Below are 18,349 nucleotides of genomic sequence, written 5' to 3'. Positions count from 1 at the left end.
AATGAGTACAGGACAGTATTTGCACTCTGGATATTATATCCACTTGGGAATTATTTTGCATATTTATCTTTAGACCTAAGCCTCTTTTTTTTTTTCCAGATGGCAAAAGGATCCGAACATTCACTTATTTAGTCTTTAAAGGCATTCAGCTCACCTAAATAAAACTGAGTAATTAAGCTTTTCTCAACATTGTACCATTATCACAAATGATACACTATGTGGTGTTTTCTGGTCTTTAACAAATACTTCCCGGATTAATTTCTGGAAGGGTCTTCCATACTGCATGGGGAAAACCATATGGTAGAGGTGCATCTCTCTTGTGAAAACACAAATATCCCCTATTTTAGGAGAGTTCATTTACACTTTCTCACTTATTAACAATTATCCTCAGTGAGCTTGATTCAGAGTTTGGAGCAAGAGAGAGAAAAAAAAAAAAAGGAACAAACCTCTGCAAGTTGGTCCTGGACAAGACATGATGCAACGTAAAGGGGTGTAATGCAATATAAGAGGAGCAAATGCATTTATTTTTGCATGCAAGGTAACTACAGGCTCCTTTTGCATGCAGCAAACAAATACTAGGCAGCTTTATTTTTAGAGACAGGTGTGCAATGTAGTCTAAGTGAGAGCTGAAAAATGACTAATGATGTGTACACATAGGTCCGCATTCAATTTGAGGCAAAAAGTCCAGACTTTTCGCCTGCTGGACTTGACTTCCTTCGCCTGTTTTCCAGGTGGAAAAGTATAGAGCACTTGCCTGCTATTCCCCGTATTCAATTCCAAAGTAGGCGAAAATGGGAACAGGCGAAACTTGGATGAGCGAAAAAATACGGGAATTTTTGGGAAATAACTGTAGCACCCCTAAAGATGTCCAGACCTGGAGGATCACTATGGGTACCCCCGTTTTTGCCTACAAAAGAAAGTCGGGTTTTTAAATAGCTGCGGCAGGTGTTTTTATTCCCGACTTTGAAAAAGTGATGCAGAAGAGCACTTGGCTTTTTTTTTGTTTTTAAAAGTGGTCCCATCAAATTTGGGGTACTTGAAAATGGGTACTAGCATATTTTTAAGTCCCTAAACTAATTTTTAAATTCTGCAAAAATGCACCTGCCGCTACTCTGTGCAATGAAACATCTGCCGCATATAAGGGAACCCCTATGGATTTAATTTGTCTATTGGTCCCATCAAATTTGGGGTACATGAAAATGGGGGTAAGCATATTTTTAAGTCCCTAAAGGTAATTTTAAAAATTCTTCAAAAATACAGCTGCCGCTACTCTGCGCAATGGAAAAAAACACCTGCCACATACTTGGGGACGCCACCAGAATGAATCTAGTTAGTTTGGCATTTTGTTTCCATTTTTTTTTTTCACCCCAAAATTTTTACATTTTCTCTTGGGGTGTCCCGATTTTTTTGGCACATTTCGTTTTAAGGGGGCATTCCCAAAGGTGCAGGCTATTTTTTTTTAAGCCTGCACCCCTAAACCCCAAATCTGCACTTTATTTCACCTGCTATAGCTAATTGAAAAATTATCACTGTTTTTTTAAAATGACCCATCGCCCAATTTAGGAAAAAAAAAAAAGGGAATTTTCGGGAAATATGCCTGGGACCTCCCTAAAGATGTCCAGACATGGGGGATCACTATGGGTACCCCCATTTTTGCCTGCTGAAGGAAGTCGGGGTTTGTAATAGCTGCGCAAGGTGCAATTTTGCAGCTATGAAGTGGTAAAGAATAGCACTTCGATTTTTTTGGGGGGGGGGAATAACTATTCCTATCAAATTTGGGGTACATGAAAATGGGGGTAAGCATTTGTCTGGTCCTGTGGCTCACCTCAGCCTTGGTCGCCTTCTTGTTACACGGTCTCTGTTTGAAGCTCCCGGATTAAGTCGGCTGACATATAGATCTATTCCCTCCTTCTGAAGAAACTGGGAATCAAGTCCTGGAGAAACGCGTTAAGGCTTATGGGCTATCTGTTTTTATGCTGCTACTTTGGGACAGACTTACACTGAAGTGATCTCCTCCTTTTGTTCTGGAAACTATTCATATCCCTGGGAGCTTCTCACGTCACACCCATTTGGATACAAACCAACAGCGGCTGCTGGCCATTCAGGCACTGACACAGACGCAGGGTGTCAGCCGACCCAATCCGGGAGCTTCAAACGGAGACTGTGCTCAAACATTTCCTATTAGACGAGATCCCATATTAACTGGAATTTGTTAACTATTTCCATATACCATCTGGAAAGATATACCTCAGAAGTGATGCATTGGGGAGATTATTGACACCATTCTGTCAGTACAAGCAGCTTGTCCTTATAAACTACACTGTTACAGATTATTGCATTGCAACATTAGACTCTAATGGTTTTATTGCACATTGTGTTGTAATAAATTGTCTATATTTGTCTATCAGCGCTACCTTTTTCTTTTATAGCTTTATTTTTCAACTAAAATTTTGAATTAATTTGAGAGCTGCCCCTCGTACTGTAAATATTTAAACCTGCTTGCGGTGCAACCTGGTTTTGCCAAGGTGCAAAGTTACTTTTTTTTTTTTGCTCCTAAATCTGAATCAGGTCCAGTATGTACTATTGATTTTTTTTTTTAATTTGTTTTCACTTTCTTGGTTATAATCTGAGATGAGGGTGGACTCAAAGCTCTGATGCTGGCCTCAAACACTACCGAATTCCATTTTGCATATATGCACCCTGAGACTAGGTGAGTGTTTAAGATTACACACTACCAGCATACTGTACTCACATGTTGGGTACGGAATCCCGGAGGTCGTGGTACTGGTGGTCAGAATACCGACAGCGGCATCCTAGCAGTCAGAAGCCTGACCCAACTAGGTAAGTACCCTAACCCTCCCTCCCCTCAGCCTAACCCTCCCCTTCCCTCAACCTAACCCAAACCCCCTCCACCCTAACCTTTACCGTCGGGATTCTGACTGTTGTCGGGATTCCGGCGTCAGTTATTTGACGGCCAGCATCCATAACGCGGGGTGGCCTACTACTTCCTGTACTTCCAATGTAATGGTAGACGCAATATAGCATACACTGTGACCTACTTCCCAACATGAAAATATCTATGAAAACATGAGATTCTGACTGCATATCACCGATCTGCGACGATGACGGAAGGTGACCGGCAGTAAGAATAGAGCAATATGCGGTCCCTTACATACTGCTTAAGCACGGTATAAACAAACATAAGCGACAGGTCCTGTTTAAAGTTTACCTCATCTAAGCACAGTGGTGGCAGCCATTTTGTGGCCATAAACCACGGCTGATGGGAATCATGTCACCAGCTCCTACTAAACGGACAGGCTGCGTTCTCAGGACTATTGAGAGTACAAATAACGGGGGACTTTTGAATCCACGTGTCAGGCTGCAGCATCTGTGCGGAGGTTCTGTGCGCCATGTCTGCGAGCAGTGAGACACACGATGGCATTGTACAAGAGTCTTGAACAAACTAAAAGGGCAGTTTTTGATTTTAGTTACAGAAATATGCAGATGTAAGTGAATAAAAAGAAGGGACTTAAATTCTATAAATTACAACAAGGAACTCCGGGGCAAAATACACCAAGTTTATTGTATGTAAACAATCACCAGGTCTGATTCCAGATAGAAACTATTTATTTTGTAGTTATTGCTCAGTCATTTTCAATGCAATTACCAATGGTCTTTGGGGTGCTCATTAAGTGGGATCTGATGGGCAAACTCTGTCTTGGATAAATGATCATTTTTAATTTTCTTTTACACATCTTTCCAATAGGGCTCTGGGAGGATTTATCACAGGGACGACTAATCGGAATTTGTACCGGGAAATATTCTCATTATAGCGTAAGCGGAAACATTTGCATATTTCCTGGAGGCATTTCAGATTTCCTGCAAGATGTGCTCCATTGTGCCATCTGTCACCGGCTGCATCGCTTCCTGCACGTAAACTATAAACTCCGAGGCCTCTTCTCCTTGGGTGTACACCGTCACCGTTTCGATCCCTTCAACGTCGTCCGATGAGACCACCAGGTGGTGCTGCTCACCGAGCCCTACGGTGGCTTGCTGCAGTGCTTCCTGAATCATTACAGTGTGATTGGCCGAACGCTCTTCTTCAGTCACCTACCGAGAGAATTGCGCAACAGATAATGGAAAAGAACGATAAATATTACATGGCGTAAGCTGCGTGTAAATAGGAGATGTATAGATCACAAATAAAAATGTCCGAAAATAATTTCTTTACGGCAGAGGTTCCCAATTACAGTCCAGGTTTTAAGGATATCCTTACTTTAGTCCAGATTGTTAAATCAAATTGACAGAGGTACTAATTAAGTCACCTGTGCCAAAGTATGGATATCCTTAAAACATAGTTTGGGAACTTATGCTTTACGGGGTTATACCCAGATAACATGTACTAATTCATAAGCTCAACTATATTTCACTATCTTCTCCTTTAAGTGGCCGACTAAGGAAAAGAACGGGGACCAATACAAGTGTTTTTCACCTTCAAACGACAAACCTATTGGCTTGCACAAGCCCCCAGCAACTTGTAATAAGTACAGTACATACATTTATTTTCTGTCTTCATTCTATGCTTTTCATCCATGTCTCAGCACTATCTATTTCTGTTTCCCTGGGATACCATGAAACAGCTCTCTGCAGATATTGTATCACACTTAGGGGTGTAACTAAAGTGAGAGTTGCTAGAAGTGGAGATGTTGCCCATAGCAACCAGATTCTAGCTATTATCTTCTAGAACAGTGATTCCCAACCTCGGTCCTCAAGGCACACTAACAGTCCTGGTTTTAGTTATATCCATGATTGTGCACAGATGGTTAAATAAAAATAACTGAGGTACTAATTAAATCACTTGTGCTCAAGTATGGCTATCCCTAAAACCTGGACTGTTAGTGTGCCTTGAGGACCGTAGTTGGGAATCCCTGTTCTAGAAGGTGCTAGAGAAATGTTAAGTAGAATCTGATTGGTTGCTATGGGCAACATGTCCACTTCTAAAAACCCGCACTCACTTTAGGAAATATACCCCATAGAGTCGTATCACAGGGCAACGTAAATAAACCATGCTGCCTGATTATATAAATGTGTTTCCCAAATCCAGTCTTCCCGCACCCCCAACAGCTCATATTTTAAGGATTTCTGTCTGTGGAACCAGGTAGGATAATTACTGACCCTGCCAGGTAGACTAAGTCACCTGTGCATGTCTAGAGAGAACCTGACGTGAGCAGCTGGTGACCGGATTTGGAAAACACTGGTGTAAATGGGAAGAAAGCCCTGCATCTTCGGTCCCATCTGTCCTGCACCTCCTCATTAAATGACCATTACGTTAACAACAGTTTGATATGAAACAGTAATGGAATAGCATGTACTTGATTACTAGAAGCTACTTGGTTGCTATGAGAAACTTCTCCACTTGACCTCTTTAGAGGGTCTGATAAACCTTTCCCAATGTATTGGACATTAGTGTCAATACATCTGTACTACTTTGTTTCTTCACTCCTGTGTTCAGTAGATAATGTGATCGCAATGAGCTCAACAGGGAAAACTAGAATACCATTACGTCCGGATCAGCTGGTAAATATAACCCTGCTTCTGCGTTATGCAGGAGGTGCAACCATGCACACAACAAAAGAACAACTTTATACCTATATAGTTTGTGTACCCAACAACCAATCTGAAGTACCTATATGTTTCTGTGAGTGATCAGAGTCATACCCTCCTGGGGACAAAGGGCGTGCAAATATAAATGCAGGTGCAATGACCTCAATCAGGGCAGCACTGCGGCACTTGGGTTGATTCTAACTGATCTCTGTAAGGAGTTTGTATGTTCTCCCCATGTGCCCATACATTTCCTCCGATCTATTTCCATGATAGATCGGTAATTTAGTGGCTTACAATTCATTGACCCTAGTGGGTCGCTTGACCCTGCAATCGTCAAATTTAAAATTAAAGCTCCATGGGGACCGGGATGGATGCGCCCGAATAGGATTCTGTATGATTTACCGCCGGTTTAAATGCCAACAGCGGCATCCCGGCAGCCGTGATAATCCCGATCGTCGAAAGGTAAGTATTGACTAACCTCATCTACCCCCTAACCCTCACCCTCCCTTAGGGGTGCCTAACCCTAACCCTCCCTTCCCCTAGCCTAAACCTAACCTCCCGGGGGAGTGCCTAACCCTAAGTCCCCCCCGGGAACCCTAAACCTAACCCCCCCCGCGTGGCTGTCCGCCGGGTGTTGGGTTCCCGGCGTAAAGAAAATGACAGGCGTCGGGATTTCGACGCCTGTCATTTAACCCTTGCCGAAATTATACAGTCGGGAAGCCGATGGTCGGGATTCCATCCATCGGCTTCCCGACTGAATATTAGTCATCTGATTATACAGCATTGAGAAGAACTTTGGCTCTTTATGAATAGGACATAGGAAGCACTAGTGTTTGTGCACAGGTGCACTATAGCTGCGTTTAGCGCGTGACTGGAATTGTGCGATTCTGAACGCGCTCCATGCGCAGAACGGACATGAATGATGAAACACTTATGAAGCAGATTTTGCCAGCAGTCATTCTGCATTTGTTAAATGTAAAGAACAGTAAGGAAAGGAGCCGAGAGCTGTTGTGTTCCAGGTTCTCAGCCAGAATCAGTCAGGCCTCACTATTTTCACAAGAGATGGCGTCCGCTCTCTGTATTTATACTTCTTTATAGGGAGCTGTCAGGAATATATAAATCATTAACAGGTTCTGCTCCGTTTGCTGAGCTTGAAATGTCAGGTCTGCAGCAAGGATCCATACGTCTCCTTTTCCAGTGTGATAAATCACAATCCTGCCAGGAGATTTGCATTTCAAAGTCAGTGTTTACATCATCTCACTTCTGAAAATTCTCATTTACATTCTTATGGAACAGCCGTGGGCCGAGTCCCATCCGCTGAATAATAGAGAAAACGATCCCGGCCGTTAAATGAGCGACGATGCCAGCTTCAATTCCCTGAGCTGGCATTTCTGCTCTGGTTTGATGCCAGTATCGTGCTTAATTTAAAATATAAAAAGCCGATGCTGAAGTTCGTGCCCCCTGGGTTATGAGAAAACAAGGCTGGAATTTTAGTGGGATGAAACACTGAAAATTCTTTAGAAGTTTCCTTCCACTCGAATTTAGAGAACAAACTTAACACTGATGTCTGTCTAATTAACGCTTTTTTGTGTGTGTGTTAAGGTGAGTTTGTCTGCAGTCTGAGCTCTTTACTGTATTCTATCTCCTACTCCAGGTTGTCTGGAATAACCTCTGTTTTGAAGCAGATGGGGGTAGGACTAAAGGTAGCCAATCAAATCTTCCGATCTTGTGGAGGGAAGAGACACATGGGATTGTGTGAGGACAGGGCTGCATGGGACAGGGGGAGTGGCATGATGTGAGAAGGGGAATGGAGGTAGCAGGGAGTCACAGGCTGAGAGTTATATAGTGGAAGGAGCAGGGTCCCCCAGCAGCACAGAGTATATCAGGAGATGAGTGATGTGTTAGTGAGGACAGGGCTGCATGGACAGGGGCAGTGACATGATGTGAGGAGGGGAATGGAGGCAGTTGGGAGCCACAGGCTGAGAGTTATATAGTGGGAGGAGCAGGGTCCCCCAGCAGCACAGAGTATATAAGTAGATGAGTGATGTGTTAGTGAGGACACGGCTGCATGTGACCAGGGCAGTGACATGATGTGAGAAGGGGAATGAAGGCAGCAGGAAGCCACAGACAGAGTTATATAGTTGAATGAGCAGGGTCCTCAGCAGCATCACACAGTATAGTGTAGTGATTTCAGGATCCTGTCGAACTGTTGCATGAAAACGGTCTATAAACAAAGGTTTATACATCCAACATGTTTGTTTTGTGTGACTTGCTGAATAAAACAAAAAGGTTCTTCATGTCAAAGAACAGACTTATTTCTAAATCATATGGGTTATGTACACGGAATGGGTATGAAATCCCGGCTATCGGGATGCCTGCTGTCAATATACTGACAACGGCATCCCGATGCTCAGGATCCAGACAGGGGTCGGGTAAGTATACTTACCCTCTCCCCTTAACCCTCTGTTTCTACATGCTAACACTAAATCACCCTAAGCCTCACAGTTAGTGCCTAAACCTCCCCCCCTACTGCCTAAACCTAACCCCCCCCCCCAGTGGTACCAAACCCTAACCCACCCCCAGGGGTAGCTAATCCTAACCTCCCCCTCCCCTAGCCTAACCCCTTCCCGTGATGCCTAAACCTAACCGCCCCCCCCAGCCAAGTCCTAACCAGCCCTGCTATACTTACGATCAGCATCCTGGTTGTCACCATTCCGGCGCCGGTCTTCTAGCCAGGTAGTGGCATTTCGGCGCCGGGATGCTGCATGTCTGTATAGTAACTATATCCCATGTACACCTATGCTAGCAGATAACCACCTTTGCTTGGTAATGTGAAGCAATCCAAGATATAACTAGAACCAATGAGTGCTGGTTATCCTTATATAAAACACTAATGACACTGACTGACTGACCTCACCAGCTGCTCTAATTAAAACTCTGCAGTCTTAATCAGCATACAGGGAAAACAAAATAAGAACTGCGCTGTATCAGCCAATCAGTGCCTACATTGGGAATGGGATTGAAATACCGGCGGAGGATGCCCAACAGGATGAAGATCCCGACTGGGGCTGGCGTCCCGGCATCTGGATTAAGATAGGCATCTATATTTCGATGCCTATCTTGAATCTTTTGCCGGGATTCCGATGTCGGGAATGAGACCGGCGGCTGCATAACTACATCCCCTACAATGTATCCAATAGTTTAAATAGCCGGGTTACTTGGAGAAACACACCAGAGTGATTGTGCAGTCCTGTGGGTGAAAAACTGTATACCCCATTGACTAATATTGCGGATACCATCGACTTATATTTGCTGTCACTACCCCACATTGTGTTGGATTGGAACGGTGCCCTTTTGTCTCCCAAATCCTTTAGAGACTTGGATATTCTCAAAAAACTGGCGCACCATTGCACACGGTCTAGCCAGGAACTAAGGTTGGTTCTAGACGCAGCGGAACCCAGGTAAGAGAAATAAGACTGTGGGTCCAATTCTGTCTGCATCAGGGCCTCCATCTGCAACTTAGAGCAATTACACATTCAGAGCCGTACGCATGGCCGCAGCATCTTGTAGCGTAGAGGGCGTTACTGGGTGCAGCTGCACCTTTGCTCGTAGGGTAAATTTTCCGCACGCATGCTGAAGGAAATGCTCGCGGAATATGTAGAGGGGAGTATTAGCAGAGATCCATCAGTACGCATTCGCATTCCTTGCACTAAGGACAGGGATGGTGCAAATGCGTTCTGGTGTCTATTTCCACCAGCAGATGGATAGATGCGACCAACTCAGAGCACAGGCGGAAATTCACACTTCTTTCCGAACGAGTAAAGTGGCTGCAACTGCGACACTGAGTCAGGTCCTGTGTGTGCAGGGCTCATAGCCAGACGTGGGATAGGTGAGAGTCCCCTGTGTGTATTGGGATCACACTACAGGCACATACTTAGAAATAATCATTTATGGCAAAAGACAGAATATGTAGACGAAAGCCGCTATTGTGCTTACTGCAATGCAGTTACCAGCTACAGAACATTATATATATATATATATATATATATATATATATACACACACACACACACACACACACAAAACTAAAAATGTCTCTTTGCTCTTAAAAAATTATCCTTCAATTTTAGAGTCCAAAAGTTCTGATCTAAAAGAAAAATTCTGATGATTGCTGGACTGATAATGGTAGAGATGATGGAAGTCCAGTGTCCTAATAATGGTACAGAGATAATGGAAATCCAGTTTCCTAATAATGGTACAGAGATAATGGAAGTCCAGTGTCCTAATAATGGTACAGAGATAATGGAAGTCCAGTGTCCTAATAATGGTACAGAGATAATGGAAGGGCCAGTGTCCTAATAATGGTACAGAGATAATGGAAGGGCCAGTGTCCTAATAATGGTAGAGAGATAATAGAAGGGCCAGTGTCCTAATAATGGTACAGAGATAATAGAAGGGCCAGTGTCCTAATAATGGTACAGAGATAATGGAAGGGCCAGTGTCCTAATAATGGTACAGAGATAATGGAAGGGCCAGTGTCCTGATGATGGTAGAGAGATAATAGAAGGGCCAGTGTCCTAATAATGGTACAGAGATGATGGAAGTCCAGTGTCCTAATAATGGTACAGAGATAATGGAAGGGCCAGTGTCCTAATAATGGTAGAGAGATAATAGAAGGGCCAGTGTCCTAATAATGGTAGAGAGATAATAGAAGGGCCAGTGTCCTAATAATGGTACAGAGATGATGGAAGTCCAGTGTCCTAATAATGGTACAGAGATAATGGAAGGGCCAGTGTCCTGATGATGGTAGAGATAATGGAAGGGCCAGTGTCCTAATAATGGTAGAGAGATAATAGAAGGGCCAGTGTCCTAATAATGGTACAGAGATGATGGAAGTCCAGTGTCCTAATAATGGTACAGAGATAATGGAAGGGCCAGTGTCCTGATGATGGTAGAGATAATGGAAGGGCCAGTGTCCTAATAATGGTACAGAGATAATGGAAGGGCCAGTGTCCTGATGATGGTAGAGAGATAATGGAAGGGCCAGTGTACTGATAATGGTAGAGATGATGGAAGGGCCAGTGTCCTAATAATGGTACAGAGATAATGGAAGGGCCAGTGTCCTAATAATGGTACAGAAATAATGGAAGGGCCAATGTCCTGATGATGGTAGAGAGATAATGGAAGGGCCAGTGTCCTGATGATGGTAGAGAGATAATGGAAGAGCCAGTGTCCTGATGATGGTAGAGATGATGGAAGTCCAGTGTCCTAATAATGGTACAGAGATAATGGAAGGGCCAGTGTCCTGATGATGGTAGAGATAATGGAAGGCCAGTGTCCTGATAATGGTAGAGAGATAATGGAAGGGCCAGTGTCCTGATAATGGTAGAGAGATAATGGAAGGGCCAGTGTCCTGATGATGGTAGAGAGATAATGGAAGGGCCAGTGTCCTGATGATGGTAGAGAGATAATGGAAGGGCCAGTGTCCTGATGATGGTAGAGAGATAATGGAAGGGCCAGTGTCCTGATAATGGTAGAGAGATAATGGAAGGGCCAGTGTCCTGATGATGGTACAGAGATAATGGAAGGGCCAGTGTCCTGATGATGGTACAGAGATAATGGAAGGGCCAGTGTCCTGATGATGGTAGAGAGATAACTGAAGGGCCATTGTCCTGATGATGGTAGAGAGATAATGGAAGGGCCAGGTTACTGATAATGGTAGAGCGATAACAGAAGGGCCATTGTCCTGATGATGGTATAGAGATAATGGAAGGGCCATTGTCCTGATAATGGTAGAGAGATAATGGAAAGGCCATTGTCCTGATAATGGTAGAGAGATAATGGAAGGGCCAGTGTCCTGATGATGGTAGAGAGATAATGGAAGGGCCAGTGTCCTGATGATGGTAGAGAGATAATGGAAGGGCCAGTGTCTGTAAAGGAGAGGGATAGAGGGAAGGACCTGTACGTAACGTGCTGTGCTGGGATTATTACACTAGTGTGGTAATCTCCTGTCTCTATAGTTACTGACATGATGGAGCAGCATAGTGTGTGTAATAAATTGAATTGATGCTAATCGGACCAGTAAAAGGAAGCAAGCCGCTTTAGTTGAATCTAAGGACAAATGAATGTACAAGATTAAGTGAATAAGTAAGTGCCTGTAGAGCTCTTTGTTATGTGAACACCATCTCTTGAGAAAGTCAGTGTGTCATTACAATTCATTATAAATAGCTATTTTACATCATTGAAAGAGGACATAAACCTTTCCACGTACAGGGGTGAGTGGAATCTTGTGAACAGTCTAAAAATATCTGTATTCTAGAATAAATGTAACATGTTGAGCATTCAGAGTGATGACAGGAAGCTACCGTATATGTAACACAGGTAACGATTAGAGTGTTACAGCTGTAGTTATCGCACTGCTCCGATGATTGTTGTGGTGCAGCAGCTTTGCACGGCAGCTGGACAGTAAGTGGTGAGGACGGGTCCCCTTCAGCCTCCCCTATAACGTCCAGTGTTACACAAGCTTATGAATCCTGGCACCAGGAATGGCTTATAGTGCTGCTTAGGGTGGGCCCTATACTAATTAAATTGACCCCGCTCCCAGCATACATGTGCTTTAGCATTTGTAATGTGATGGAATGAAGCTTGCAGGTAAGGCAGCAGTAAAAGGTGCCTGCTAAGAGCTACAGAGGTGTCCTAGTGCACCGTGCCCACAGTCGCACCAAACAGGGCCTCCCGGCATTCCAGGACCCGGGAAACTCGACCGCGCTGATAGTCATATCGCACACATAAAAGAACTTAAAGCGACCACACTAAATTGCTGGTGTCCTCTGATAAATTTCATGTGCAGCATTTTTATATCCGTGTAGAAAAGGAGTCTGAATCTGCGTACGAAGTGCTGAGAAGCAGCCGCCGCGGCTTTTTAATCACGCCAAGTTCCACTTCATCTACGTCTGTGCGGTTAAAGTCGCAGCCCGTTTTCTCTAGTACACTGTGAGCGGCATTCTACAGATGCAAAATTTAATGAAAAAAGAGGGTACGCCGCACCTCTCGGAGCAGCTCAGTCTCGCCGGGCGTCTCGCGCCAAATGGCGTACTGAGCTAGGTGTATGAGGACATATCTGTAGTACATTCTGTGGAAAGAACACAGAAAAGTGTCCGATGTCCTGTGAAACACTAGCAGTTTCCTGTACTCCTGTGTGATGCCATTTTGTTGGAGCGAGCAGGTACAGTCAGGCAGTTATGTGACTACAATATGAATGGACAATACAGGCGGAAGCTGCGGGGGGTCACGCCATTTTACACCGTACTGCCCACAGCCAGCTTTAGCTCAGCCATTATCTAATTATTACTGGTATAGGGCTCTTATAATGTCACCACTGTCTGTAATAAAAAAAAAAAAAAAAAAAAAAAAGGAGCATCAAATATTATACACAGAAAGAAAACGTCTGAGAAACCGGCTTCAAGGAGACTTCAGGGATATGTAGATTTAGCTTTTTAAGAAAAACGGTTAACAACATTAGAGAACAGGGAACAGATCCGTGGCTAGATTACCAAGTCAGCAGGTGAGGTGACAAAAGTAACAACACTTAGTGAATGCAACACAAATCATATCATTTATTTCTAAAGTAATACACACATGCTGTTACTTCTCTGATGTTATACAGTAACTATATTTATATAACAAGAGTAAAATGCTTAGCTAGTGTAGAAATACATTGAATTCACAGGGATTTTTGGCTTGGCCGCGTGCTAGTCAGAGGGGGTTGTGCCGCGTAAGAGGTATCTTATCCCGTAAAATGACTTATGCTGCAAATTCTGTCTTTCACTGAAATGTTACAGTATGTGGATTATTTTAAGGGACATTGTAAACTTCTTTTTAATCAATAAGGCATATGTCTATGTATTTTGTGTTTGGTCATAAGTTATAACTCAAAACATACTGTATTCTGTGCAAATTACAATTTATCTCTTAGAAATAATGTCTTCCTCCTTAGTTCTTTGCCTAGCCTGTCATCTGTTTTCTAATACAGTTTAATATTCCATTTCTTCCCCATTAAATTTCCACTTTTCTTCCGCTCAATATTAAACTTTGGTAATTGTGCAGAACCTTTTCCTCCACTGTACTATTACTTGCTTCTCTTCCACCTTTATAATTTCCCCCTCGTCTCCTACACCTCTTCCTTCCTTTATCTCCCCTCCTCTGTCTGCCTTTCTCACTCTCCTCTCCCAATACTCCACTTTCATTCTCTTCTACCCCTCCTGGTGTCCTACTACCCCACCGCTAATCCCTCTTCCAAACCTCCTCTCCATGTCACCCCACTCCACCTCCAGCCACATCTCATTAAACTCCCTCCCTGCCCACCACCTACAGGTTCCTTTCCCAGCACTGGTCCCCGCACAATCTCTCCACTACATTCTCGGTCACCCAACTATTATCACCTTCTCATTATAGCAACCCTGATAATCTCATTCACATCTCTCCCACAAACACTGTCCCTCTATCCTGTGCCCCCTGGAATGCCAGATCAGTCTGTAGTAAACTCGCTCCCACCCATGACCTTTTCATCTCCAAAGACCTGCATCTCCTAGCCATTACTGAAACCTGGATTTCATCCTCTAACACCACTTCCCCCTGTAGCTCTCTCCTCTGGGGGCCTCACCTTCTCTCAGCCCTCACCCGGGGGTCGCCATAGTTGTGGTTTGGGGGTCCTTCTATTCCCAGGTTACTCCTACAAACTCCTACCCTCTGAACCATCCTTTATTCTCTTTACATATTAGGTTCATGCCATATGCCTCTTCCAACCAGTACACCCGAGAGTAGCTGTAATTTGCCGTCCGTTTTGGCCCTCCTTCCAAATTCCTTGACAACTTTGCATCCTGGCTTACTTTCTCTCCTCTGACCTTCCCTCCATTATCCTAGGTGACTTCAATATTCCAAATGACATTCCCACAGAAACCTCTGCTTCCAAACTACTCAACCTCACATCTTCATTTGGTCTCTGCCAATGGACCTCCTCACCCTCACATGTGAGTGGGCATTCGCTTTGACCTGGGATATTTCTGATTACTCCAATTCCCCTTTCCCCCTCTCTGATCATTACCTTCTCTTTTAACTTATCCCTCTCTCCTTCCCCTCCCCTATCTCCTAAGGCCACCATCACTAAGCGTAACATTGAGGCTATTGAAACAGTTTATTTTTCTTCCCTGCTTGACTTCTCTCCCCTATTCTCGCTCTCCTGCCCTGAACAAGCTGCTTCCCTATACAATGCCTCCTTACTTCTGCTCTGGACTCTGTTGCTCCGGCGATCACTACTCACACTCGCAGATCTATACCTCAACCCTGGCATTCCAAATGCACCAGATACCTGCAAAAATGTTCAGGAGCCGCCAAGCAACAGTGGAGAAGATCAGGCTCTAAGGCAGATTTTCTCCATTTTAAATTTATGCTCTCATCCTACAATGCTGTCCTTTCCCTCTCTAAACAGTCATATTTCATGAACCTCAGCTCCTCCCAGTCCTCAAATCCCCAGCGTCTCTTCACCACCTTCAACTCCCTCCTCCGCCCACCCCCTCCTCGCTCTCTGCACTTGACTTTGCTACCTACTTTACATCTAAAATTGACTCCATACGTCAGGACATCATATCCCACCAGTCCCCCAGCTCTCCACCACCTCCTTTCCCAGATCACCCCTCCCCATCCATTTTACTGACTCCGACATCCTCCTCCCCTGTATCTGGAGAGGAAGTCCTGTACCTCATCCAGTCCTCCCCCCTTCATTCCCTTCCACCTCCCCCCTTGACCCTATCCCTTCACGTCTCCTCCGCTACCTCTCTCCTTCTGCCTGCTCCCATCTTGCCCACCTCCTTAATCTCTCCCTAACATCAGGCACAGGCCCTCATTCAGACCCACTCGCAAGCGGGCGCACGTACGTTAGGCGTACGTACAAAAATATTTAAATTCAATGGCTCGCTCGTATTTTCGTTCGCATCTAAAATTCCTCCCTAAACTCTGACGACCCCTCCTCTAACTAACGAGCGTACGAAATAGCGAGCGTACATCCCCGAAATGGCTTGAAAGGAACGCACGCACAAGTATAAACAGGAAGTGGCCTTGTCAGATGTCGATTACCTGCTCCTTTATTCTGCCTACCTCCATCAATCGTATCATGCCAATCAATGTATCAATTAGCTTAATTGTTTGTTTTTTTTCAACACAATGCAAGAAACTTTACTCTTGTCCGTGTTTGTGTTTACCCGCAGAATACGTACGGATGAAACATTCGCTTTTATTGTTCAAAAAACATGTGAACCACAATTAAACAATTGTACTATTGCTGTGGATCCCCGCATATTTCCCTGGGTTCATTTCTTTATTTAAATTTGCTTACGCATGTCACTGCATCAAGCCTATCCTAACTCTCCAGAGATTTCTGGCCCTGTCGAACACATGACTCATACACTAACCAATAAAATTGCTCCTGTTAATTTCCAAAATACATTAGCCAATCAGAAAATTTTTACACACTTTATCAAAAATGATTTTTAAGAAAAACACCATTGCCATCATGAGAGCCTCCGCATTCACCAGGCGTGAGCTGCTGGTGCTTACGGAGGTCATGGATCGCCGGATCACCAGCCAGCCTCAACCCATGACCAACCGGCAGAAGCGCTCCGCGTATGCGGAGGTACGGTCCCGCCTGCGGTCCTTCGGCTCACGCCGCAACATCGGGCAGCTGGAGCGCAGGTGGTCCGACCTGCAACGGCGAATGCCCCGCTTGCTGGCATGCTTTCGCATGCAGATCCTGGCAAGTAAGTGTTATGTATTGTGGTTTTAATGTTTGTGTTTGTGGGGCAAACTGCGTGTGCATGTTTTCCTGTCTGTTCTATTTATTATTTGTACTCATATCTGCGTGTGCATGTTTTCCTGTCTGTTCTATTTATTATTTGTACTCATATCTGCGTGTGCATGTTTTCCTGTCTGTTCTATTTATTATTTGTACTCATATCTGCGTCTGCATGTTTTCCTGTCTGTTCTATTTATTATTTGTACTCATATCTGCGTGTGCATGTTTTCCTGTCTGTTCTATTTATTATTTGTACTCATATCTGCGTGTGCATGTTTTCCTGTCTGTTCTATTTATTATTTGTACTCATATCTGCGTGTGCATGTTTTCCTGTCTGTTCTATTTATTATTTGTACTCATATCTGCGTGTGCATGTTTTCCTGTCTGTTCTATTTATTATTTGTACTCATATCTGCGTCTGCATGTTTTCCTGTCTGTTCTATTTATTATTGGTACTCATATCTGCGTCTGCATGTTTTCCTGTCTGTTCTATTTATTATTGGTACTCATATCTGCGTCTGCATGTTTTCCTGTCTGTTCTATTTATTATTTGTACTCATATCTGCGTCTGCATGTTTTCCTGTCTGTTCTATTTATTATTGGTACTCATATCTGCGTCTGCATGTTTTCCTGTCTGTTCTATTTATTATTTGTACTCATATCTGCGTCTGCATGTTTTCCTGTCTGTTCTATTTATTATTTGTACTCATATCTGCGTCTGCATGTTTCCCCTTTTTTTCTGAATTTTTAATTCTACTGCTTTTTTTTTTGGTTTTATTTTTTATTATTTTTTTTTTTTTGTTTGTTTGCCCGGATTTGTCCATAAACTAAACGCAATTTATTTGACATATTTTAGGGGGACAGCCAAGACTCCGCCGTCAACGTCGGCGTTCCCGCCCACTCTCCCCAACCCCCAGCCAACACTCCACCCCAAATCTTTCCCCTATTCCCCACTCCTCCCCATCCTTCCCAGACCCTCTCCCGGAAATGTCGGGCCTCCTTCCCCTCCGTCCCACTTCCCCCTCTCCTCCACCCACCCCTCTTCCAATTACCCCCTCCCCGGAGTCCAGCATAACTCCGCCCCATTCTTTGGGGAATGACGGATCCTCCGAGGAGGATCATGGAGGTTTGGCCGGAGCTCCCGATTTGTTTCCCGGTATGTTTTTTAATTTTTTTTTTTAAAGCACAAACTGTTTGTATGTAATCATGTGTCGTGCCTTTCTTCGTGTTTTTGTGGCTTGACTTTTGTTGATTGTGAAGGTTTGCCTTTACCTCTTCCTGGTGATTTAAGCATACACATATCATACCTGTGGGAATTTGTACCTAGGCCTTGTATTTTTGCCAGCCCACCCTTTTTATTTCTGTTTTTGGGTTTAGGAGTGATTTGGTTTTTTTTTTATGTTTTTCTGTGGAGTCCCTATTGTTGTATTAACCCACACACTTTTCTCACCCACAGAGGAACAGAGGCGTCGGCAAGAGGTGGCGGATGTTGTGGGGCAGATGCGCCACCATGTAATCGGCCTTCTGGTGGCCCTCGACCGGCTGTCTGGCCTCCTTCGGCATTAGATTTTTTTTTTTTGTTCTATTTTCCAAATAAATTTATTAAGACAAATATACGTTGTGGCTCATTTTTAAAAACCAAAACCAAGATAGTTTAGCCTGACATAAGTTCCTGCAAGGATTTCCCTTTTTTAAAAGTTAGATTGTGTTTTGTCTTTGTATGTCAAACAGACACCAGAAACACATAACAGTAACAATGTCATTTCCCTTTTTGGGTGTAGTGTCAATTTCAGATTTCTACATTTTCCAGGTTCCTACTTGGTGCGCAAGCTGCTTAGGCCAATCTTACAAATCCCAAGGTTGGGCCAGGCTTCCTTTTGGTGTGGATTGGGAAGCTGA

The 18,349-nt window shown here is 43.9% G+C and overlaps 1 protein-coding gene across 2 annotated transcripts in view; it reads right to left on the bottom strand.

Moving 5' to 3' along the window:
• Positions 1-3,564: 3,564 nt before the first annotated feature.
• The window catches only part of ZFAT (zinc finger and AT-hook domain containing), a 214,268-nt gene continuing 199,483 nt past the window's right edge, over positions 3,565-18,349 (bottom strand). For both annotated transcript variants that reach the window (XM_088443006.1, XM_088443005.1), the window contains exon 16: positions 3,565-4,110. In XM_088443006.1, the coding sequence (XP_088299132.1) occupies positions 3,871-4,110 (240 nt within the window). In that variant the 3' untranslated portion in view covers positions 3,565-3,870. The remainder of the gene's footprint in view (positions 4,111-18,349) is intronic.

Source organism: Taudactylus pleione, unplaced genomic scaffold (genome assembly GCF_031769625.1).
Source record: "Taudactylus pleione unplaced genomic scaffold, aTauple2 ptg000321l, whole genome shotgun sequence".
Lineage (NCBI taxonomy): Eukaryota > Metazoa > Chordata > Amphibia > Anura > Myobatrachidae > Taudactylus > Taudactylus pleione.
The sequence above is the reverse complement of the archived record's forward strand: the minus strand, read 5'-3'. Positions and strand labels throughout refer to the sequence as shown.